The sequence below is a fragment of the Photinus pyralis genome, unplaced genomic scaffold (assembly GCF_008802855.1).
Source record: "Photinus pyralis isolate 1611_PpyrPB1 unplaced genomic scaffold, Ppyr1.3 Ppyr1.4_LG10, whole genome shotgun sequence".
Classification (NCBI taxonomy): domain Eukaryota; kingdom Metazoa; phylum Arthropoda; class Insecta; order Coleoptera; family Lampyridae; genus Photinus; species Photinus pyralis.
Genome location: NW_022170250.1, coordinates 11,843,374 through 11,861,810, shown reverse-complemented (window position 1 = coordinate 11,861,810; position 18,437 = coordinate 11,843,374). Strand labels below are relative to the sequence as shown.

Here is an 18,437-nt window from a genome sequence, read left to right as displayed (position 1 = left end):
AGAGGTAAACATATGGCGTAGATAAAATGTTGCTTGCGAATAACGCGGTGTAGATTAATTGCACCCTTATATCGGAATTGGACGAGTATTGATGGACTGGCATTCTTGGGCGCGGATCAAATTCCGCGGTTGCACCCCGGAATGTGCGGCTTTCTTTCACCGTACAGCAAATCTGCATTACGGACATCAATCTGCTAACTATTTAAACGTGTGCTGCTATCGTTACGGGATAAAAGGGAATTTGTGCTTCGCCGTTTATTTACGATTCGTCGAGAGGGAGAAGAAACTTCTTCTGGCGGTTCGTCATACACCATCAGTTGAGCGAACGGTCCTTGTACAATAAATGGGACCGTTTTATTAAATTTTAATGAGTGTATAAAGCAAATCGTTAAGCTCATCAAAGTTCAAACGTTGCGCCCTTATCTAAAAATCATCGGCAGGAAACCGCATGTGCAACAAGGGGCCCCACGCACGCATCTGTCTTTACAGATAGATACAGATTGTTAATATTGCGCAACAACATTTTGTTTATAAATAGCTGGGCCTAAGTTTGCGATCGACCCCATTGGTATTTTTCGTTTTCCCGTCGCGTAATTATTGTCCCTATTTGATAAATCGTTTAAAAATATTTCAAAGCTTTAATTCGATTTAAAAATTTGCCAATTCTGTATCAGGATCATATGAGTGCGAGGAGGTGTTTCTTTACCTAATACTACACCTGTTACTTGTCGACAAACTTATGCAAAAGGTGTCGTGCTACTAGGAGAACATAATATACGAAGAGGTCTTTTTCTAGCTCTTGTCAGAATTATTTCAAAGCTTTCATTCGATTTAAAAATTTGCCAATTCTGTATCAGGATCATATGAGTGCGAGGAGGTGTTTCTTTTCCTAATACTACACCTGTTACTTGTCGACAAACTTATGCAAAAGGTGTCGTGCTACTAGGAGAACATAATATACGAAGAGGTCTTTTTCTAGCTCTGTCAGAATTATTTCAAAGCTTTCATTCGATTTAAAAATTTGCCAATTCTGTATCAGGATCATATGAGTGCGAGGAGGTTTCTTTTCTTAATACTACACCTGTTACCTTTCGACAAAACTATGCAAAAGGTGTCGTGCTACTAGGAGAACATAATATACGAAGAGGTCTTTTTCTAGCTCTGTCAGAATTATTTCAAAGCTTTCATTTGTTTTAAAAATTTGTCAATTCTGTATCAGGATCATATGAGTGCGAGGAGGTGTTTCTTTTCTTAATACTACACCTGTTACTTTTCGACAAAACTTATGCAAAAGGTGTCGTGCTACTAGGAGAACATAATATACGAAGAGGTCTTTTTCTAGCTCTGTCAGAATTATTTCAAAGCTTTCATTCGAATTAAAAATTTGCCAATTCTGTATCAGGATCATATGAGTGCGAGGAGGTGTTTCCTTTCCTAATACTACACCTGTTACTTGTCTAAAAACTTATGCAAAAGGTGTCGTGCTACTAGGAGAACATAATATACGAAGAGGTCTTTTTCTAGCTCTGTCAGAATTATTTCAAAGCTTTTATTCGATTTAAAAAATTGCCAATTCTGTATTAGGATCATATGAGTGCGAAGAGGTGTTTATTTTCCTAATACTACACCTGTTACTTGTCGACAAACTTATGCAAAAGGTGTCGTGCTAATAGGAGAACATAATATACGAAGAGGTCTTTTTCTAGCTCTGTCAGAATTATTTCAAAGCTTTCATTCGATTAAAAAGTTTGCCCATTCGGTATCAGGATCATATGAGTGCGAAGAGGTTTATATTTTCCTAATACTACACCTGTTACTTGTCGACAAACTTATGCAAAAGTGTCGTGCTACTAGGAGAACATAATATACGAAGAGGTCTTTTTCTAGCCCTGTCAGAATTATTTCAAAGCTTTCATTCGATTTAAAAATTTGCCAATTCTGTATCAGGATCATACGAGTGCGAAGTTGTTTTTATTTACCTAATACTACACCTGCTACTTGTCGACAAACTTATGCAAAAGGTGTCGTGCTACTAGGAGAACATAATATACGAAGAGGTCTTTTTCTAGCCCTGTCAGAATTATTTCAAAGCTTTCATTCGATATAAAAATTTGCCAATTCTGTATCAGGATCATATGAGTGCGAAGAGGTATTTATTTTCCTAATACCACACCTGCTACTTGTCGACAAACTTATGCAAAAGGTGTCGTGCTACTAGGAGAACATAATATACGAAGAGGTCTTTTTCTAGCTCTGTCACAATTATTTCAAAGCTTTCATTCGATATAAAAATTTGCCAATTCTGTATCAGGATCATATAAGTGCGAAGAAGTGTTTATTTTCCTAATACTACACCTGTTACTTGTCGACAAACTTATGCAAAAGGTGTCGTGCTACTAGGAGAACATAATATACGAAGAGGTCTTTTTCTAGCTCTGTCAGAATTATTTCAAAGCTTTCATTCGATATAAAAATTTGCCAATTCTGTATCAGGATCATATGAGTGCGAAGAGGTATTTATTTTCCTAATACCACACCTGCTACTTGTCGACAAACTTATGCAAAAGGTGTCGTGCTACTAGGAGAACATAATATACGTAGAGGTCTTTTTCTAGCCCTGTCAGAATTATTTCAAAGCTTTCATTCGATTTAAAAATTTGCCAATTCTGTATCAGGATCATATGAGTGCGAGGAGGTGTTTCCTTTCCTAATACCACACCTGTTATGTGTCGACAAACTTATGCAAAAGGTGTCGTGCTACTAGGAGAACATAATATACGAAGAGGTCTTTTTCTAGCTCTGTCAGAATTATTTCAAAGCTTTCATTAGATTTAAAAATTTGCCAATTCTGTATCAGGATCATATGAGTGCGAGGAGGTGTTTCTTTTCCTAATACTACACCTGTTACTTGTCGACAAACTTATGCAAAAGGTGTCGTACTACTAGGAGAACATAATGTACGAAGAGGTTTTTTTCTAGCTCTGTCAGAATTATTTCAAAGCTTTCATTCGATATAAAAATTTGCCAATTCTGTATCAGGATCATATGAGTGCGAAGAGGTTTTTATTTTCCTAATACTACACCTGTTACTTGTCTACAAACTTATGCAAAAGGTGTCGTGCTACTAGGAGAACATAATATACGAAGAGGTCTTTTTCTAGCTCTGTCAGAATTATTTCAAAGCTGTCATTCGATTTAAAAATTTGGCAATTCTGTATCAGGATCATATGAGTGCGAGAAGGTGCTTCTTTTCCCAATACTACACCTGTTACTTGTCGATAAACCTATGCAAAAGGTGTCGTGCTACTAGGAGACCATAATATACGAAGAGGTCTTTTTCTAGCTCTGTCAGAATTATTTCAAAGCTGTCATTCGATTTAAAAATTTGGCAATTCTGTATCAGGATCATATGAGTGCGAGAAGGTGCTTCTTTTCCCAATACTACACCTGTTACTTGTCGACAAACTTATGCAAAAGGTGTCGTGCTACAAGGAGAACATAATATACGAAGAGGTCTTTTTCTAGCTCGGTCAGAATTATTTCAAAGCTTTCATTCGATTTAAAAATTTACCAATTCTGTATCAGGATCATATGAGTGCGAGAAGGTGTTTCTTTTCCTAATACTACACCTGTTACTTGTCGATAAACTTATGCAAAGAAATTGGTAGTGTATACACTGCCTTTTTTTGAGGCCTGAAAAGAATTATCTCAGATCGACCGGGAAGTTTTTCTGATAGAATTTGGCCTGTAGAATCCATAATTTCAAACAGTTCCAAGATTGGACTACTAGTACAAAAGTTATAGCCCTTCGAATTTTTGGTCGAAATTGGTTTCTATTTTATAACTATTGATTGAGAGGTCTAATCGAAAAAGTACGACTCGTTTTGGATTCTACGCACCAAAATTAGTACGGAAAATGTTTTTCTGATAGAATTTGGGCTACTAGGAGAACATAATGCACGAAGAGATATTTTTCTATCTCTCTCAGAATTATTTCAAGGCTTTCATTCAATTTAGAAATTTGCCATTTTGTATCAGGGGCATTAATGTGCGAGGAGGTGTTCTTTCCTAATACTATACCTGTTGCGTGTCGGCAAACTTATGTAAAATGTGTCGAGCTACTAGGAGAACATAATGCACGAAGAGGTCTTTTTCTATCTCTCTCAGAATTATTTCAAAGCTTTCATTCGTTTTAAAAATTTGCCAATTCTGTATCAGGAGAATATTATGTGCGAGGAGGCGATTGACGGTTAGAGTAAAGTTTTAGTGAGGTTAGGTTAGGGTGGTAGTTAGGTTAGCTCAGAAATCTTGCATCAGGAGAACATAATATGCAAGGAGATTGTAGGTTAGGATAAACTATTAGTGAGGTTAGGTTAGGGTGATAGTTAGGTTAGCTCAGAAATCTTGTATCAGGAGAACATAATATGTGAGGAGATTGTAGGTTGGGATAAAAATTAGCGAGGTTAGGTTAGGGTGATAGTTAGGTTAGCTCAGAAAATTTTGTATTAGGAGAATATAATTTGCAAGGAGGTTATCCACAGGAAAATTTTGCCATCTAACGTCACCTACAAGGAATCTCTAACCTCAGCATCAGTGAAATTAACTTTCACTCACAAGATCTAACCTAACTCGCATCATTGAATAATAAATTCAGATTTATTATTCAATGCTCGCATGAAACTTTACCTTCCAATGTCCTTGCTACGAATACCCATTTCAAATTTCTTATTTATTGCGGCATACTCGTATGGAAATTTAGCTTGTGTTTTGCGAACAGATACATTTTCAAAATCCTCATAAAATCTGAAGGAATGGTCGCCCTTTCATCCAGCCTTTTCCATGACAACCCAAATACGTTATGACACATAATAATCGGGCTGTAATACAGGAACGAAGTGTTTAGTTTTTGTGACTCCTTTGACAGGGGGATGGCACAAAACCTAAAGTGTTTATAGCTTTGCCCGAGTTTTTAAAAATAATTAAATTATCAAAGGAAAAACAGTGTGCTGACATCTATCATTATTAATGGAGACTAATATTTTATCAATAAATGCAGAATACTTTATTATTACCATTACTTTAGTTACACCTATTTACGTAAAATAGCGCCACGCTTTCTCTATTATACTTCATGAAACCAACGTTAGATGTCAGAGCTCTCGATAATTTACCATAGATATATTAAGAATTAACCTCAAATGTACAAATGTTTATTTTTTTTTTAATCGAAATTGAACTTTATTATCGCTCCTTTCGCTCTTACAGGTTTAAATTGGGGAACTGGCAACTGGGAGTGTAAGGGAAGCGGCAGATTCGGCAACTGTGAATAATGGGACTGATCGCTCTGGGTCGTCCGATCGGAAGACGGCTAGTTCACGATGTATGAGAAGAGTTAGCATTGCATTCCGACAACACAAATTGAAAGGGGAAACGCTTTGTAATCAAAACAGAAGGACACGGTGGAGAACTTGCAGAAAATCCATTCAAATGCAATTCAAAAACGTTAAAAGTCGAAGCGATTCCATGATTGCAGCAGCTGCCGATGGTGCGAAGCTATTTTTTAAAAGACTGTGCCTCGAGTTGAATTACTACGGATATAAAAACGGTAGTGAAATGGGTCGAAAGTGTTATACCTATAGTTTGTAAGCGTGAAAAAATGTGTTGTTTGTGCGAACTTCGAATAAAAATTGTAAATCGTACCAGTGTCGAATGTTCTATCAAATCCCGTGCAAGAAATTACCAATAACAGTAGAAAATTAGATTTCCGATCATTGAGTGTGATGTGTTGCCTATAAGCCAGGCTATTTAGGGGCTCGAGTTCGTTTTATCAGACCTCTGCCGCTGGTCCGGTTTGTTTATTTTGGCCTTTAGAATTCAAAACGACCAGATCCTGGACATCAAACGATATGTAACCTTTGTTTATTCCTTTGAATATAAATTACGGTTTATTAGTTGATAATAATTAAATATCGTCCCGCCATCTGGCGTTATCAAGTCAGACTCACAACTTACCAATTATATTAGTTGTTGAAACTTCTTACAGATGTCACAACCAGACCGAAAAAAAGATCGGGTTCATTAAACAAACGTTAGATGTCGGATAGTTGTTTTCAAATTAAAAAGCGACCTATTTTTATCTTTATTTTGCTACATTTCGGCAGTGCGGAGGAATAGTCACGTTACACTTACCTTGTAATGGTGTCCTTCATGTACTTAGTCGTATTTGCATAATCTTAGATTCAAGGAAATAGCTAAAATATGTGAATCCGACGAGTATGTAGCCTGTTGGTAGGCAACACATCATACTCGAAGATCACTGTAATTCGTACGCGATTCTTCTGACTGCCAGAGGTAGTAAAACGCTCGGGGGAGACACGAAGCAAGGGAAAGGTGCTCCTTTCAGAGTAGAATGTCCCCTACAGACGCGGACGTCCAGTGCATCGCTCCTGCCATCCCCCATTCACCAGCTCCTACGCCGCTTCCGGCACAGTCATTCAGGATTGGAGTTCCGTCACCTTCCCATCATCAGGACGCCTTTGGAAAACAATTCCGTAGCGGTGTCACATTTATTTAGTTGTAATTTTTTTTGCAGAAATTCTACAATGACCTTCAGTTGCTTACAATGCGTCTACGGGAGTAAGAAGCGTCGCGAGAACGGCGCCGACGCTAACCGTACATCTCATTTTGCAGACGTGGTGATCCAGCAGCGGTACGTGCTCTGCTTCATGGTTTTTTTGGGGATCTGCTGCGATTACACGCTGCGCCAGTGCCTGAACATTTCCATAACGGTGATGGCGAAACCTCCACCGCCGAAGGAGGGCGCGACCGTCCCGCCAACCGCGTGTCCAGCTTCTACGACGAAAAGACCAAAAAGGTAGCGAGTTGTTTCGGCAAGTTGACTAGAGTTATTCATTGTAGGATGGGGAGTATCCGTGGACGGCGAGCGAGAAGGCGGCCATTTTGTCTTCATTTTTTCCCGGGTACATACTGACGCACATTCCCGGAGGATTCATGGCGGACGCGTACGGGGCGAAGCACGTGCTTGGGATCGGCGTCGCCATATCCGCCGTGTTGTCGGCGCTCACGCCCGTCGCGATCGACATCGGCGGCGTGGTTCTTTTGTGCATCACGCGCATCGTGATGGGCTTGGCGCAGGGACCGCTCTTCCCGGCGGTGACCACGTTCCTGGCCAGGTGGGTGCCGAAGGCGCAGCGAGGGCGGCTAGGCGGTCTGGTCTTCACCGGACCTCAAATTGGAAGCATCATTGCAAACGCCCTCACCGGAGTCTTGATTTCGGCCTTCGGCTGGAGGTGCGGGTTTTACTTTTGGGCCGTCATCGGATTGGTATGGTTCGTCATTTACTGCCTATTGTGTTACTCCGAGCCCGCAATACATCCTTACATCACTCCCGAAGAGAAAGAGATGCTCATCGCCGAATGCGGATCGGCAGTAAAGCTGAAGGTGCCGTGGATGAAGCTCATCTTCTACTGGCCGACCTTCGCGCTGATGATGGGACAGTCGGGTCACGGCATACTGTTCTTCTTCATCTGTACCAATCTTCCGACATACTTCAAGGACGTTCTTCAATTTTCGGTCAGCATGAACGGCTTACTGACGTCAGTACCTTACGCTGCGCTGTGGATCAGTGGCGCAATCAGCGCAGTAATTGCGGACACGGTCATCAATAAAGGACTGATCAGCATCGTTGGAATTCGAAAACTCTACACGACCATAGGTGGGTGACTCAGAGGCCGCGTTTCCCTAACCCGTTTCACCCACAGCTTCCGTTCTCCCAAGCATCTGCGTACTCTTGGCGGGATACGCCGGCTGCAACCAGTACCTGGCAGCATCCTGGTTTATCCTGTCAATGTTCTTCAAGGGACCGTTCTACCCCGGACTGAGAGTGAACGCGTTGGACATCACCAAGTACTTTTCGGGCGTACTCTCCGCCTTCGTAAACGCGGCCGGATCGCTCGCCTACTATCCCGTATCGTACATAATCGCCGCAGTTGCACCGCAGGTAATTTAAGCGATCTCCTCGCGCCACTTTCTCATGTTGTCCTAATCTCCAGAACACCTTGGACCAGTGGATGATCATGTTTTGGATCATGTTCGGGACTTCCAGCATCACTAACATCATCTACGTCATATGGGCGTCGGCCGATCGCGCAGAGTGGGACAAAATCGAGTAATTGCGACGTTATACACTTACTCAATAAATATCTCGAGTCTATTTTTTAATATTGTCCAAACAGATTAGAACAGGAGCACATAATCCTCGTATCAGAGGTGCTCCTGCTCCCAATACTTGGACTAGCAGTCCATCTCCAAATCTTGTATTAGGAGATTATAACGTGCGACCTCCTAAAAAACGCGAAGTTAGTTTCGCGTACCAGGAGAACATTTCCCATCCCCTCAAACATATATCTCAACGCCAAACTTCGTCTTAAATTCTGACAAATGTTGTATCAGGAGAATATAATGTGCGAGGAGATGTTTCAACTCCAAAAATACGAAGTAAGCCGAACATTTTGTGGAGGACCACAGCGCCGAGCAAAACAAAAATTCAACGTTCCTTTTCTTGCAATCATAAAATGTTATGTAGTGGGGTGGTATGTGTGTCGGGGGGTATTCCACACCACCCAGACCCCCCGGTTGTACTGTACCACCCCAAAATATTTACTTACGGCATAATTTTTAGAAAGAGACAGTTCTTAGGGGTGAAAGTATGGTGGACAACGTAACACTGAGGGTCTGATATTGAACCCCCCTCCCCCCCCCCCCCACCTCCAACAAACAAAGATTAAACGTTCCTTTTCTATTTTCTATTGTAACGCAAAGTATCAGTTCTTGTAAACTTTTTCTGTCTATACCAGGAGAACATGATGGATGAGGAGGTCGTTTTCGATCTTCATGTACGAGGATGCGAACACGCAGAACACGTTAGAAAGTTGTAAATTATTGCTGGCTATCAGAATACAAAAAAACCCAGATACTTACATTTTATGGTTTCCTGGCACGTTTTTCTCAAAAATGTGCTGCAGAAACAAATGAGGTCTACTAAAATTGTTCTCCTGATACAAATGGTTGTCGTACGTGCCAGGCTCGCAGATTGTCTTCCTTTGCAAGTTTAGTATCAGGAGAATATAATATGTGTGGAAGTGAATTGGCTTTGGCTCGTCCATTAGAAAAAGTGAATTATGAAACGCATTACGTCATTCAGTGCCGTGGGAGAGTAACATAGAATTAACCTTCTCGTTTTGCAAAATCCCAAACGAGTAATTATTGGTATCAGGAGCACAGATAATCGCATTTATTTTACGTTCAAATTATATTTCGCCTCTGCTGATTCTCTTCGGCCTCAAAAAACGTCTCCAATTCGAGCAGCCTCCTCGCGTTTCCCTCGGCGAGCACCTCGAGCGGCCCCAGCTCGCCGCCGTAGTCGGCCGGTAGACACTCCCGCGGCACGTACTTCGCGTGGAACTCGTCCATGTCGAGCCGGGTCGAGTGGAACTTGATCTTTTCGAAGAGTTCGGTCTTAACAAACGGCCTGAGGATGTTGAGAACCTTCTCCAGGAAGTTCACCGTGTTGAGAACGTGAATTTCGGTCAGCTTCACCGGCAGCGCTTCCTGGAGGTACTGGCAGAAGACCTGTACGGCTTTGAGTCGGACGCGGGTGAGGTGAAGGAGGCCGACCTGTGCAGGGAGAGTTTTAGTTTGGGGGGGTTAAATTTGAGTTTGCGTACTCCCTTCATGTCGAACAGCATCACGAGGCCGGTCGAGGGGTGGTCGTAGATGGCGGCGTCTAGAGTCATGAGTAACAGTTTCATCGCCGTCTCCATGTGGTAGCGGCGGAAGTTGGGGTCGCGTAGACTGTGGAAGACGATCGCGCATCCGTCGACGGTTCGCCTCGGGAACACGGCGAAGTCACTGGAAGCCCAACTGGTAAAAGAGTCTCATGTTACGCAACTTACACGACTTGCAACTGCTGCTGGAGCTCCGACTGGCGCATACTTCGATCGGTGAACAACACGGGGTGGATCTTCTTCGTGGTGCAGTACGCTCTAATGGTGGTCTTGGTGTCTTCCGGCTCGTTTAGGCAGGACAACGAGAAGAGGACGACCTGTTCGTCGGTTAGGTGGAGATTTTCGGCGGTCAGCCACGCTTTGACGTGCTCAATTTGGGCGGTCGTGATGCGACCTTCCGCGACGACTGCGCGCGCCTCGAAGCCGTACACAACGCTCATCGTTTCACCTGGTGGAGGCGTCGCCTCGTTTAATAGGCGCCCCGTTTCCAATTTATGCCATAAATTCGATCGGCTGATCGCTATACCATTGTATTTATAAATACAATGGCCATACATAAACATTTCGCTGTTTACATTAAAACGTAATGAAAACGGAAAAGCAAATTAAAAAGAGCCTGATCAATTTTTTATACTTATAATAGGCAATTAAGAATGACCATAAAAATTATCTGGATTCGCGAATAATAACTAGACCTGATCAATTGAGTCTCTTCGCGTTGTGAAGATCGCGTCGTTATGTTTCTTCTCCTCGGCCTGTCGTTGGTTTGCGTCGCGGCGGCCTGTGATCTCTCCCAGAGGATTATCGGTGGCAACAAGGTGCTCATCGAGCAGTTTCCGTACCAGGTCGCCCTGGAGGTGAACGATTTCCAGTTTTGCGGCGGCTCAATCATCGCCTCGAACAAAATTTTAACGGCCGCGCACTGCGTCGAGAAGTAAGTACCTAGGGGGTGGTTACCGACGGGTTCTGATGCCTAATCTTCCAGGGTGCGCAGGTCGCAGTTGAGGGTGCGCGCCGGTTCCTCGTTCAGGGGCAAGGGGGGCCGGCTGATGCGCGTGGAGTCAATCCACATGCACCCTTTCTACGACAACAACACCTACCACAATGACGTCAGCGTGTTGACTCTGGCGGGGCATCTTCAGTTTGGGCCGACCATGGCCCCGATCCGCCTAGCCCCCCAAGGCGCGTACATCCCACCACTAGGCGCCGGCGGTCTCATTACCGGCTGGGGCACGCTGGCCAAGGCGGGGAAAATACCAAAACAACTGCAAGCTGCCATCGTCTACTCGTTGCCCAATCCGATATGCCAGGACATGTACCGGCACAAAGACAGACCGGTCACAAGCGCGATGATCTGCTTCGCCTACCCCGGCGGAGGCAAAGACGCCTGCCAGGTGAGCCAAACCGTCGCCGATCCCTCCACGTTAACCTTCCGCTTATTTCAGGGAGACTCCGGCGGACCCCTCGTGTACAACGGCGTGCAAATCGGCGTCATCTCCTGGGGCATCAATTGCGGCGACCCCCAATTTCCCGGCGTTTTCTCCCGCATCTCCGCGTTGCGAAATTACATCGACTACCACGCGTACTACCAAAACATATTCCCATATCAATTGACCAACTGGTAGGCGCGGCCTGGGAATGCAATCGAGGTATTCGGAGCGGAAAGAAACGATTTTTAATTAATTAATAATCAATGCGCCTTGCGTACGGAGAATGTGCAATTTGAATTGTATTCTAAACAATCGTAAATTAATTTTATGGTCGTCTAAAATTAAAATGTTTAATTACTTGCGTTACTTGACTCGCAGCGGCGTAGGAGGTAATTATAATTAGTCTGCGATTGTGTCATAATATTAAACGACCTAATTTTCATCGAAATTGGTAAGTTATGGATAATAAATACAATTCTGTCGCGTGCGTGGGGGCCAGTTCCCTGTTAAGGCGAGTTCGACATAAACCTGCAATTTTGACTTACCCTATACAGTTGCCAGACATTCAGAAGGGACTGGGACTCCTGCGTTGTCTTTTTTACTATGGCGCAACAACAACAACGGCACGCAAATCTCAAACAGAACAATAAAAATGAGATAATCGAATCAAACACAGTTAAACAAATTAATAAAAACACGAGACATCATAAATGCAAATGGAAAACACGACAAATCAATTTAGTACGATCAAAACAACCCATAAATTGATAAATTGCATGTACCCACATTTAAAAAAATTATCAAAATGACTTAATTCTGCTACATCCTCTGCTACCATTAATTTAATTTAACACGAAAATGCAAGCTATCGATTACCACAAACAGAAGAAATGTGAATTAGAGGAGCTCTCTTCTCGTATTGCTTGCGCACCGTCCGGCAGTAGGCGAGAGACACAGCCGAGCAACATATGCTGTGAAGAATCGGAACTGTATCGGGTCCTTAACGGAAATAATTTTTATAACAAGCTAACATGATTCAGTAACGGTACTCAAAACTTCGAAGAGGTGCTCTGTATATCCGTCAAAAGTCGCAGAAATCTGGTCTGTTTGGCACAATCCAAGCTTATTCTGGAATACTCCCCCACCCCCATATACGATTTTCATTTCAAGCAACCACCCATAAGTGCAGAAGGTTATAAGAAAAGGAGTTATCAGGTCCTCCTATGCGCGGAGTACTCCTGGGGGGTATTCCAACCCCCCAGACCCATAAGTGCAGAAGGTTATAAGAAAGGGAGTTATCAGGTCCTTCTATGCGCGGAGTACTCCTGGGGGGTATTCCAAACCCCCCAGACCCCCCGTGGTACGTTTACTGAAATTCTTTTTGGAAAAGAGGATGTGGCAGTCTTCCCAAAAACAATTGCGAAAACCCTGAGGCCTGTTTAAACATTTTGTGAGGTAAAGTGTTACCGGGGGGTCTGGGGGGTATGGAATACCCCCCAGTATACGATTTTCATTTCCAGAAAATGCCCATAAGTGCAGAAGGTTATAAGAAAAGGAGTTATGAGGTCCTCCTTTGCGCGGAGTACTCCTGGGGGGTATTCCATACCCCCCAGAGGTGCGTTTTCTGAAATCCTTTTTGGAAAAGAGAAGGTGGCAGTCTTCCCAAAAACAATTTTGAAAACCCTGAGGGCTGTTTAAACATGTGAGATAAAGTGTTACCGGGGGGTCTGGGGGGTATGGAATACCCTCCAGTATACGATTTTCATTTCCAGAAAATGCCCATAAGTGCAGAAGGTTATAAGAAAAGGAGTTATGAGGTCCTCCTTTGCGCGGAGTACTCCTGGGGGGTATTCCATACCCCCCAGAGGTGCGTTTTCTGAAATCCTTTTTGGAAAAGAGAAGGTGGCAGTCTTCCCAAAAACAATTTTGAAAACCCTGAGGGCTGTTTAAACATGTGAGATAAAGTGTTACCGGGGGGTCTGGGGGGTATGGAATACCCTCCAGTATACGATTTTCATTTCCAGAAAATGCCCATAATTACAGAAGGTTATTAGAAAAGGAGTTATCATGTCCTCCTTTGCGCGGAGGACTCCTGGGGGGTATGCCCCCCCGTGGTACGTTTACTGAAATTCTTTTTGGAAAAGAGCATGTGGCAGTCTTTCCAAAAACAATTGCGAAAGCCCCGAGGGCTGTTTAAACATTTTGTGAGGTAAAGTGTTACCGGGGGGTCTGGGGGGTATGGAATACCCCCCAGTATACGATTTACATTTCCACAAAACTCCCATAATTACAGAAGGTTATTAGAAAAAGAGTTATCAGGTCCTCCTTTGCGCGGAGGACTCCTGGGGGGTATTCCATACCCCCCAGACCCCCCCGTGGTACGTTTACTGAAATTCTTTTTGGAAAAGAGCATGTGGCAGTCTTTCCAAAAACAATTGCGAAAGCCCCGAGGGCTGTTTAAACATTTTGTGAGGTAAAGTGTTACCGGGGGGTCTGGGGGGTATGGAATACCCCCCCGTATACGATTTTCATTTCCACAAAACGCCCATAATTGCAGAAGGTTATAAGAAAAGCAGTTATCAGGTCCTCCTTTCAGCAAGTTGTAAGAGTGCGCTAGAAATTGAATGATAAATTGGTGATCTTTATTTGTAATTAATAAATTAAGTTAATTGCGTGTTTAAGCTAATTAAAGACGAGCCGAAAACTACCCGCACTGCCCGTGTAAACACATTTTACTTACCAGAAATGGGCAGAAAGTACGAGATTCAACAAAAAATACCGTACAATTTATTTTTGCTCGGCATACATAACAATCGTCAACTTTTCTCGTTACTGTAACCCTGCGCAATCCCCCGCCGCCCTTCGCTGGCCAACTCGACCTCGTCCTGTCCCAGATTCTGCTCCAGGCCCTTCCAGTTACGCTGCGCTAGAAAACCGGCACCGAAGCTGGTATTCAACGCGACCGTACCGTCGTTGCGAACGGCGATTTCGGTGCTCTCTTCGGCGGTTTCCTCCAAGGTGCTCGAACGCAAAGCGCCGGTAATCAGGCTGACGTCGGCGTCCTCCTTGGGACGAATCTCGGCGTCACTCAGGTAGTCGTTGTAATTGTAGGTGAAGTCGTGACTGGTCGCGGCCTCATTTAACGCGACCTCGACATCGTAAGGCGTCACGATCGGCTTGTAGAACTCGCGACTGTCGTAAATCTCGTTCATCGCGCACGAGACGACCACGTAAACGTCCATCTGCAACAGCGAGAGTAAAAAATGGGCGTACGCCTCTTCGGAAAGTACCTACCTCGGCAAAGTTCGCGAGCTTAGCGACCGTCGGCTTCCCGACGCTGATGACGTAGTACTTCTTCCCGCACGCCTTGATCACTTTCTTCATCCTGTCCAAAACGGTCAGGTAATTCTTAACGGCCACCGTCCCGATGATAATGCCGATCGTATTGCTATCTCGGATCTTCTCGGCGAGAAAGCGGCGTCGCTTCAACACCTTCGGGTCGCATTCGTAGTCGACGAGTCGATCGGTCGTCGGATCGTAATAGCGCAACTCTCGGGCTGAAACGAACGCTTTTTTGTAACTCGCTCGGGTCGTATCGGCAACTTACGTTTGAACGAGAGCTTGTAGTTGAGAATTTTGCGTTGATTGTGACAGAGGATGAGGACGCGCGGTTGCGAGGCGGGCGGCTCGAGAATCGAACGGACTGGGACCGTCGGGAACGCCGCGCGAATATCATCTACAACATTCAAGTTCGCGTTTAAAGGCGCGCGCGGGGTGTGTTACCAAAGTGCGTCAGGTACTCGGTGTCGACGACTATGCTGAAATCGGGATCGGCCTCTGTCAGTGGCCGGACGGTTTGTGTTAACGCGGGCAGGTTCAGATCGCGCTTTTCGTAAATGTTAAGGAAGGGGATCTCGTTTGCGGCTTGCGAGAAGCAAACGGGGCCGTAGTGGATTATGGCGTCCGCGTTTGCGTGGGCGGCTGTGATGTAATCGATGCAGCAACTGCAAGGAAAGGTAACTTTGACTGCTGTAATGGGCATAGCAAAATGTACCGCTTCATAGTGAACTTGAACAAAAATATGACTGGCGATAACGAGTCATATCGAACAAGCGCGGTTGCCACGATCTCTTCGTTCCGTTGCGCAATAAGCCATAAACCAATAGGGTTTGAAGGGGTACGCGAGTCGCAATTGTTTCGTTCAAAAAATCAGCATCTGCATTTACGTCTACGTTTTCTGACTTACCTTTTTCAGACGCCCAAGGCGTTAAATGAAAATGAAATGTGTTCCTTGAAAGTAAGATTCTATTTTCCCCATGGTTGCGAGTGCAAATCTCGCCTGAACAGCCCAGTTTCGTATAGCCTCATACATTACCTTTCGTAAGCCGAATCGCCTAGTACATAAACGGTTTGCTGCAGTGCCGATTGCAGCCGCTGCGCGATTTTCGTCGAATCGGACAGGAGGTGATCGGGGAATTGCAGACAAACCTGAAATGCGTGAGTGAAGTCACCAACGGTTACAAGCATTGCTTACCGATTTAAAATCGTGACTTCGGATCCACTCGATGCACCTGTCTATCTCGTAAACCGTGCCAAGTGCCTCCTCCGGAGTATCCACCAGCCGCACACCACCAATTTCTTTCTCTAAACTCACCGCCTCGTTTGTGGAGAACTGGGCACTCATTTTAGATTAAGGTTATGTTGTCGCGAGACATTTGACCCACAAATGGTACATTAGAACTAATAGCATTTTTTATTTCTATTCGTAAAAATTACTACACAAAAACCTAATCCCTAAACAGCTAATTTCGGATTTAATAATTGCATTAGGCGCTCGTGCACGACAGTCTGTTTGTTGATCGCATCCGTCTGTCGATTTATCGCCTGAATGTGTTGCTCTAGCAGCGCCAGCTTGCGATTGTAATACGACTTTTTTATATGCAACTTACGCTCGGCGAAGCTTCGCAATCGCGTCCTAAATCGTTTCTGTTTCGGAACCGGCGGCTGCTCCACCGCCGGTTTACGTTCCGCCCAGGAGTCCGCGCTGTTGCTCGCCACGTCCAGCTCGGCCGGAAGCGCGTCATTCTCCGGTTTAATATTGTAAAACACGACCGGCTCCTTCAGGTCGTTTTCCTCGATTAACGCGCGCACCTTCTCTTGAATCGGCGTCAATTCCTCCTGCGAACTGGAACGGCCTTGCAGTCGTAACTTGGCCACCTTCTCCTTTGTGTTGCGTCGCAAATCGTGCCAGCACTTCAAAGTCGATCAGTGAAATGCAAAACTTAGGTGAAAACGACGTACCTTTCGCCAGCCCCTCGACGACTTCGTCGCGCCTTCCAGACGATTTAGGGTGCACGACAGTTGCTCCCACAAACTGTTCAGCTCTTTCACCGTGAACGAATTGTCCAATCTCGGCTTTGCCATTTCGTAATGGGTCTTGATGAAGTCGACGAGGACGGATTTCTGGTCGCACGTCACGTACTTCCTTTTGTCGGTTGCCATCGTCATTTTTACGGTACCTTGCAACGGATGACCTCCATTTTCGGCATTATTTGTAATCATTTAAATAAAAAGCCTCAATTGACTGCCATCAGCTGGTTGCAATTGGAAATTTGAACTACCGCACAAATGTAACTACTGAAATGGCGTTTGGACTACTAAAGCGATCACTTACCACGGACCGTATTAAGGATCACGAGCCGCTTTGACAAGTCAAACCTGCTATTATTATTATTATTTACTATCAGGGGATCACAACATGTCTTGAGTATTTAAAGGGTGTACCTCTTCAACCATTTAAGGGTGCACAATTGACGAATAAAAGACCAACTTAAACGAACTGTAATATAAAAACGAACTGTAATATAAAAACGTATCAAAAATAACTCTCATTGGGCTTGTTTGCGAACTTCGGCCTCTTTCGCTCGCCTAATCTGCATCTCCCTCTGCTGCTGAAGAACCTTGGCGAAATTTTCCTCGTCTGCCGTGGCATTCGTACCAAACTCTGAAAGGATAACGGTAACAAAACTTCTTAAAAGTAACGATATTAAATTCACCGTGCACGTTCACCTCTTCGCCCTCTGAATCGGAACTGCTCTCATTCCCCGGTCTGCGCAAATAGACGTCCGCAAGCTCACGGCCGCTCGGAACGGTAGTCACAAGCGAGCTCGACGGATTCTCACGGGAGGCATCACCGCTAGCGGCCTTTTGACGTATTTTCTCCCACTCCGCCTTGTAATCCCTACAACCGTACGATTATTCATTGTCAAATACGATTTTGACGTACCTTTCGTATTCAACCTTCGCATCATCGATTAACGAAAACAGTTCGTCCAGCCCCTGGCCAGTGGCGGCCGAGACGCCGCACACCCGCAAATTTTGGTAGAACTCGTCCAACGCGAGCGCCATCGAACGCGTCAGATTGCTGATGTACGACTCGTCCGCCTCGAGCGCCTCGTGGAACAACTCGAAGTCCTTCATCCAGTTGACGGCGTACGAGTGCTCGACGATGTCGGTTTTGTTCATTACGATTATGAAGGGCAGGCGGGTTTTGTACAGGATCGAACAGGCGTACAGCATGTTCGACATGAACGTCACCGGTTTGGTGCTCCTCACGGTGTCGATGACGTACAGAATGACGGTGGGAAACATGGAGGCGAGCGCCTCCGTAATGATCGTACCTGAAACGGACCATGTGAATACTTCGATTTGGCCGGGCGTGTCTAAGACGCAATGCTCCGTCGTGCATTTCGATATGAAGTCGGTGACGTCTGCGAATTTCGTAGAGAATAGGTTGAGGGAGGTCACGATTGCGCCGTTCGGTCCTAACTGGTACTGCTTCATGATTTCCTTGTAGTTGACCGTGTCTCGGACGTCTGTGTCGATTTAAAACGGTCAGGTGAAGTTTCGCACGCTCGTACTTACCGATGTGTGCGAAGTACGGTAGCTGTATACAAGCGGGGTCCAAGTTGACCGTGTACGGTTTGCGTTCCGAACGGCTGAGGCAGCTGACCAGCGACGTCTTGCCCGAGCCTGCCATCCCGAGAACGAGCAGACAGGTTGGAGTTTTTGTTGCTTCAGTCCCCATTACTTTGTTGCCGAATTTAAAAATTGTAGGTTAGAAACCACATTTTGAGGTTAGAAAACTTATTCTATGACTCTTAGTACAGGGTGCGGCAAAATTATTGAGGACCTCTCAGCC

At 44.7% G+C, this 18,437-nt stretch overlaps 6 protein-coding genes across 7 annotated transcripts; 2 read left to right on the top strand and 4 right to left on the bottom strand.

Annotated features, from left to right (window-relative positions):
• Window positions 1–5,187: 5,187 nt before the first annotated feature.
• Window positions 5,188–8,233, top strand: LOC116162480 (putative inorganic phosphate cotransporter). The gene is made up of 5 exons (XM_031476104.1): window positions 5,188–6,636; window positions 6,691–6,874; window positions 6,919–7,735; window positions 7,782–8,020; window positions 8,073–8,233. Exons 1-5 carry the CDS (start codon window positions 6,623–6,625, stop codon window positions 8,190–8,192), a joined length of 1,374 nt encoding a protein of 457 aa, XP_031331964.1. The 5' UTR covers window positions 5,188–6,622; the 3' UTR covers window positions 8,193–8,233.
• Window positions 8,234–9,298: 1,065 nt separating this feature from the next.
• On the bottom strand, window positions 9,299–10,401 carry LOC116161087 (alpha-tocopherol transfer protein-like). The gene is made up of 3 exons (XM_031474295.1): window positions 9,975–10,401; window positions 9,747–9,930; window positions 9,299–9,696 (listed from the first exon to the last, which is right to left on the bottom strand). The coding sequence occupies exons 1-3, from the start codon at window positions 10,367–10,369 to the stop codon at window positions 9,325–9,327; spliced, it is 951 nt and encodes a 316-aa protein (XP_031330155.1). The 5' UTR covers window positions 10,370–10,401; the 3' UTR covers window positions 9,299–9,324.
• Window positions 10,402–10,405: 4 nt separating this feature from the next.
• LOC116161088 (trypsin delta/gamma-like protein CG30031) lies at window positions 10,406–11,594 on the top strand. Its single transcript, XM_031474296.1, has 3 exons — window positions 10,406–10,740; window positions 10,792–11,200; window positions 11,252–11,594. The coding sequence occupies exons 1-3, from the start codon at window positions 10,544–10,546 to the stop codon at window positions 11,429–11,431; spliced, it is 786 nt and encodes a 261-aa protein (XP_031330156.1). The 5' UTR covers window positions 10,406–10,543; the 3' UTR covers window positions 11,432–11,594.
• Window positions 11,595–14,000: 2,406 nt separating this feature from the next.
• LOC116161084 (2-(3-amino-3-carboxypropyl)histidine synthase subunit 2) lies at window positions 14,001–15,957 on the bottom strand. 2 transcript variants are annotated; one of them, XM_031474292.1, is made up of 6 exons: window positions 15,771–15,957; window positions 15,612–15,724; window positions 15,020–15,240; window positions 14,844–14,972; window positions 14,531–14,793; window positions 14,001–14,478 (listed from the first exon to the last, which is right to left on the bottom strand). In XM_031474292.1, the coding sequence occupies exons 1-6, from the start codon at window positions 15,918–15,920 to the stop codon at window positions 14,053–14,055; spliced, it is 1,302 nt and encodes a 433-aa protein (XP_031330152.1). In that variant the 5' UTR covers window positions 15,921–15,957; the 3' UTR covers window positions 14,001–14,052. The 2 variants fall into 2 exon arrangements, with proteins under 2 accessions (XP_031330152.1, XP_031330153.1); XM_031474293.1 differs by lacking the exons at window positions 15,612–15,724; window positions 15,771–15,957 and adding an exon at window positions 15,291–15,590.
• A 9-nt stretch (window positions 15,958–15,966) lies between these two features.
• LOC116161089 lies at window positions 15,967–16,853 on the bottom strand. The gene is made up of 2 exons (XM_031474297.1): window positions 16,538–16,853; window positions 15,967–16,489 (listed from the first exon to the last, which is right to left on the bottom strand). Exons 1-2 carry the CDS (start codon window positions 16,796–16,798, stop codon window positions 16,031–16,033), a joined length of 720 nt encoding a protein of 239 aa, XP_031330157.1. The 5' UTR covers window positions 16,799–16,853; the 3' UTR covers window positions 15,967–16,030.
• A 239-nt stretch (window positions 16,854–17,092) lies between these two features.
• LOC116161085 (GPN-loop GTPase 1) lies at window positions 17,093–18,383 on the bottom strand. The gene is made up of 4 exons (XM_031474294.1): window positions 18,161–18,383; window positions 17,523–18,111; window positions 17,293–17,477; window positions 17,093–17,240 (listed from the first exon to the last, which is right to left on the bottom strand). The coding sequence occupies exons 1-4, from the start codon at window positions 18,321–18,323 to the stop codon at window positions 17,125–17,127; spliced, it is 1,053 nt and encodes a 350-aa protein (XP_031330154.1). The 5' UTR covers window positions 18,324–18,383; the 3' UTR covers window positions 17,093–17,124.
• Between the last annotated feature and the right edge of the window lie 54 nt (window positions 18,384–18,437).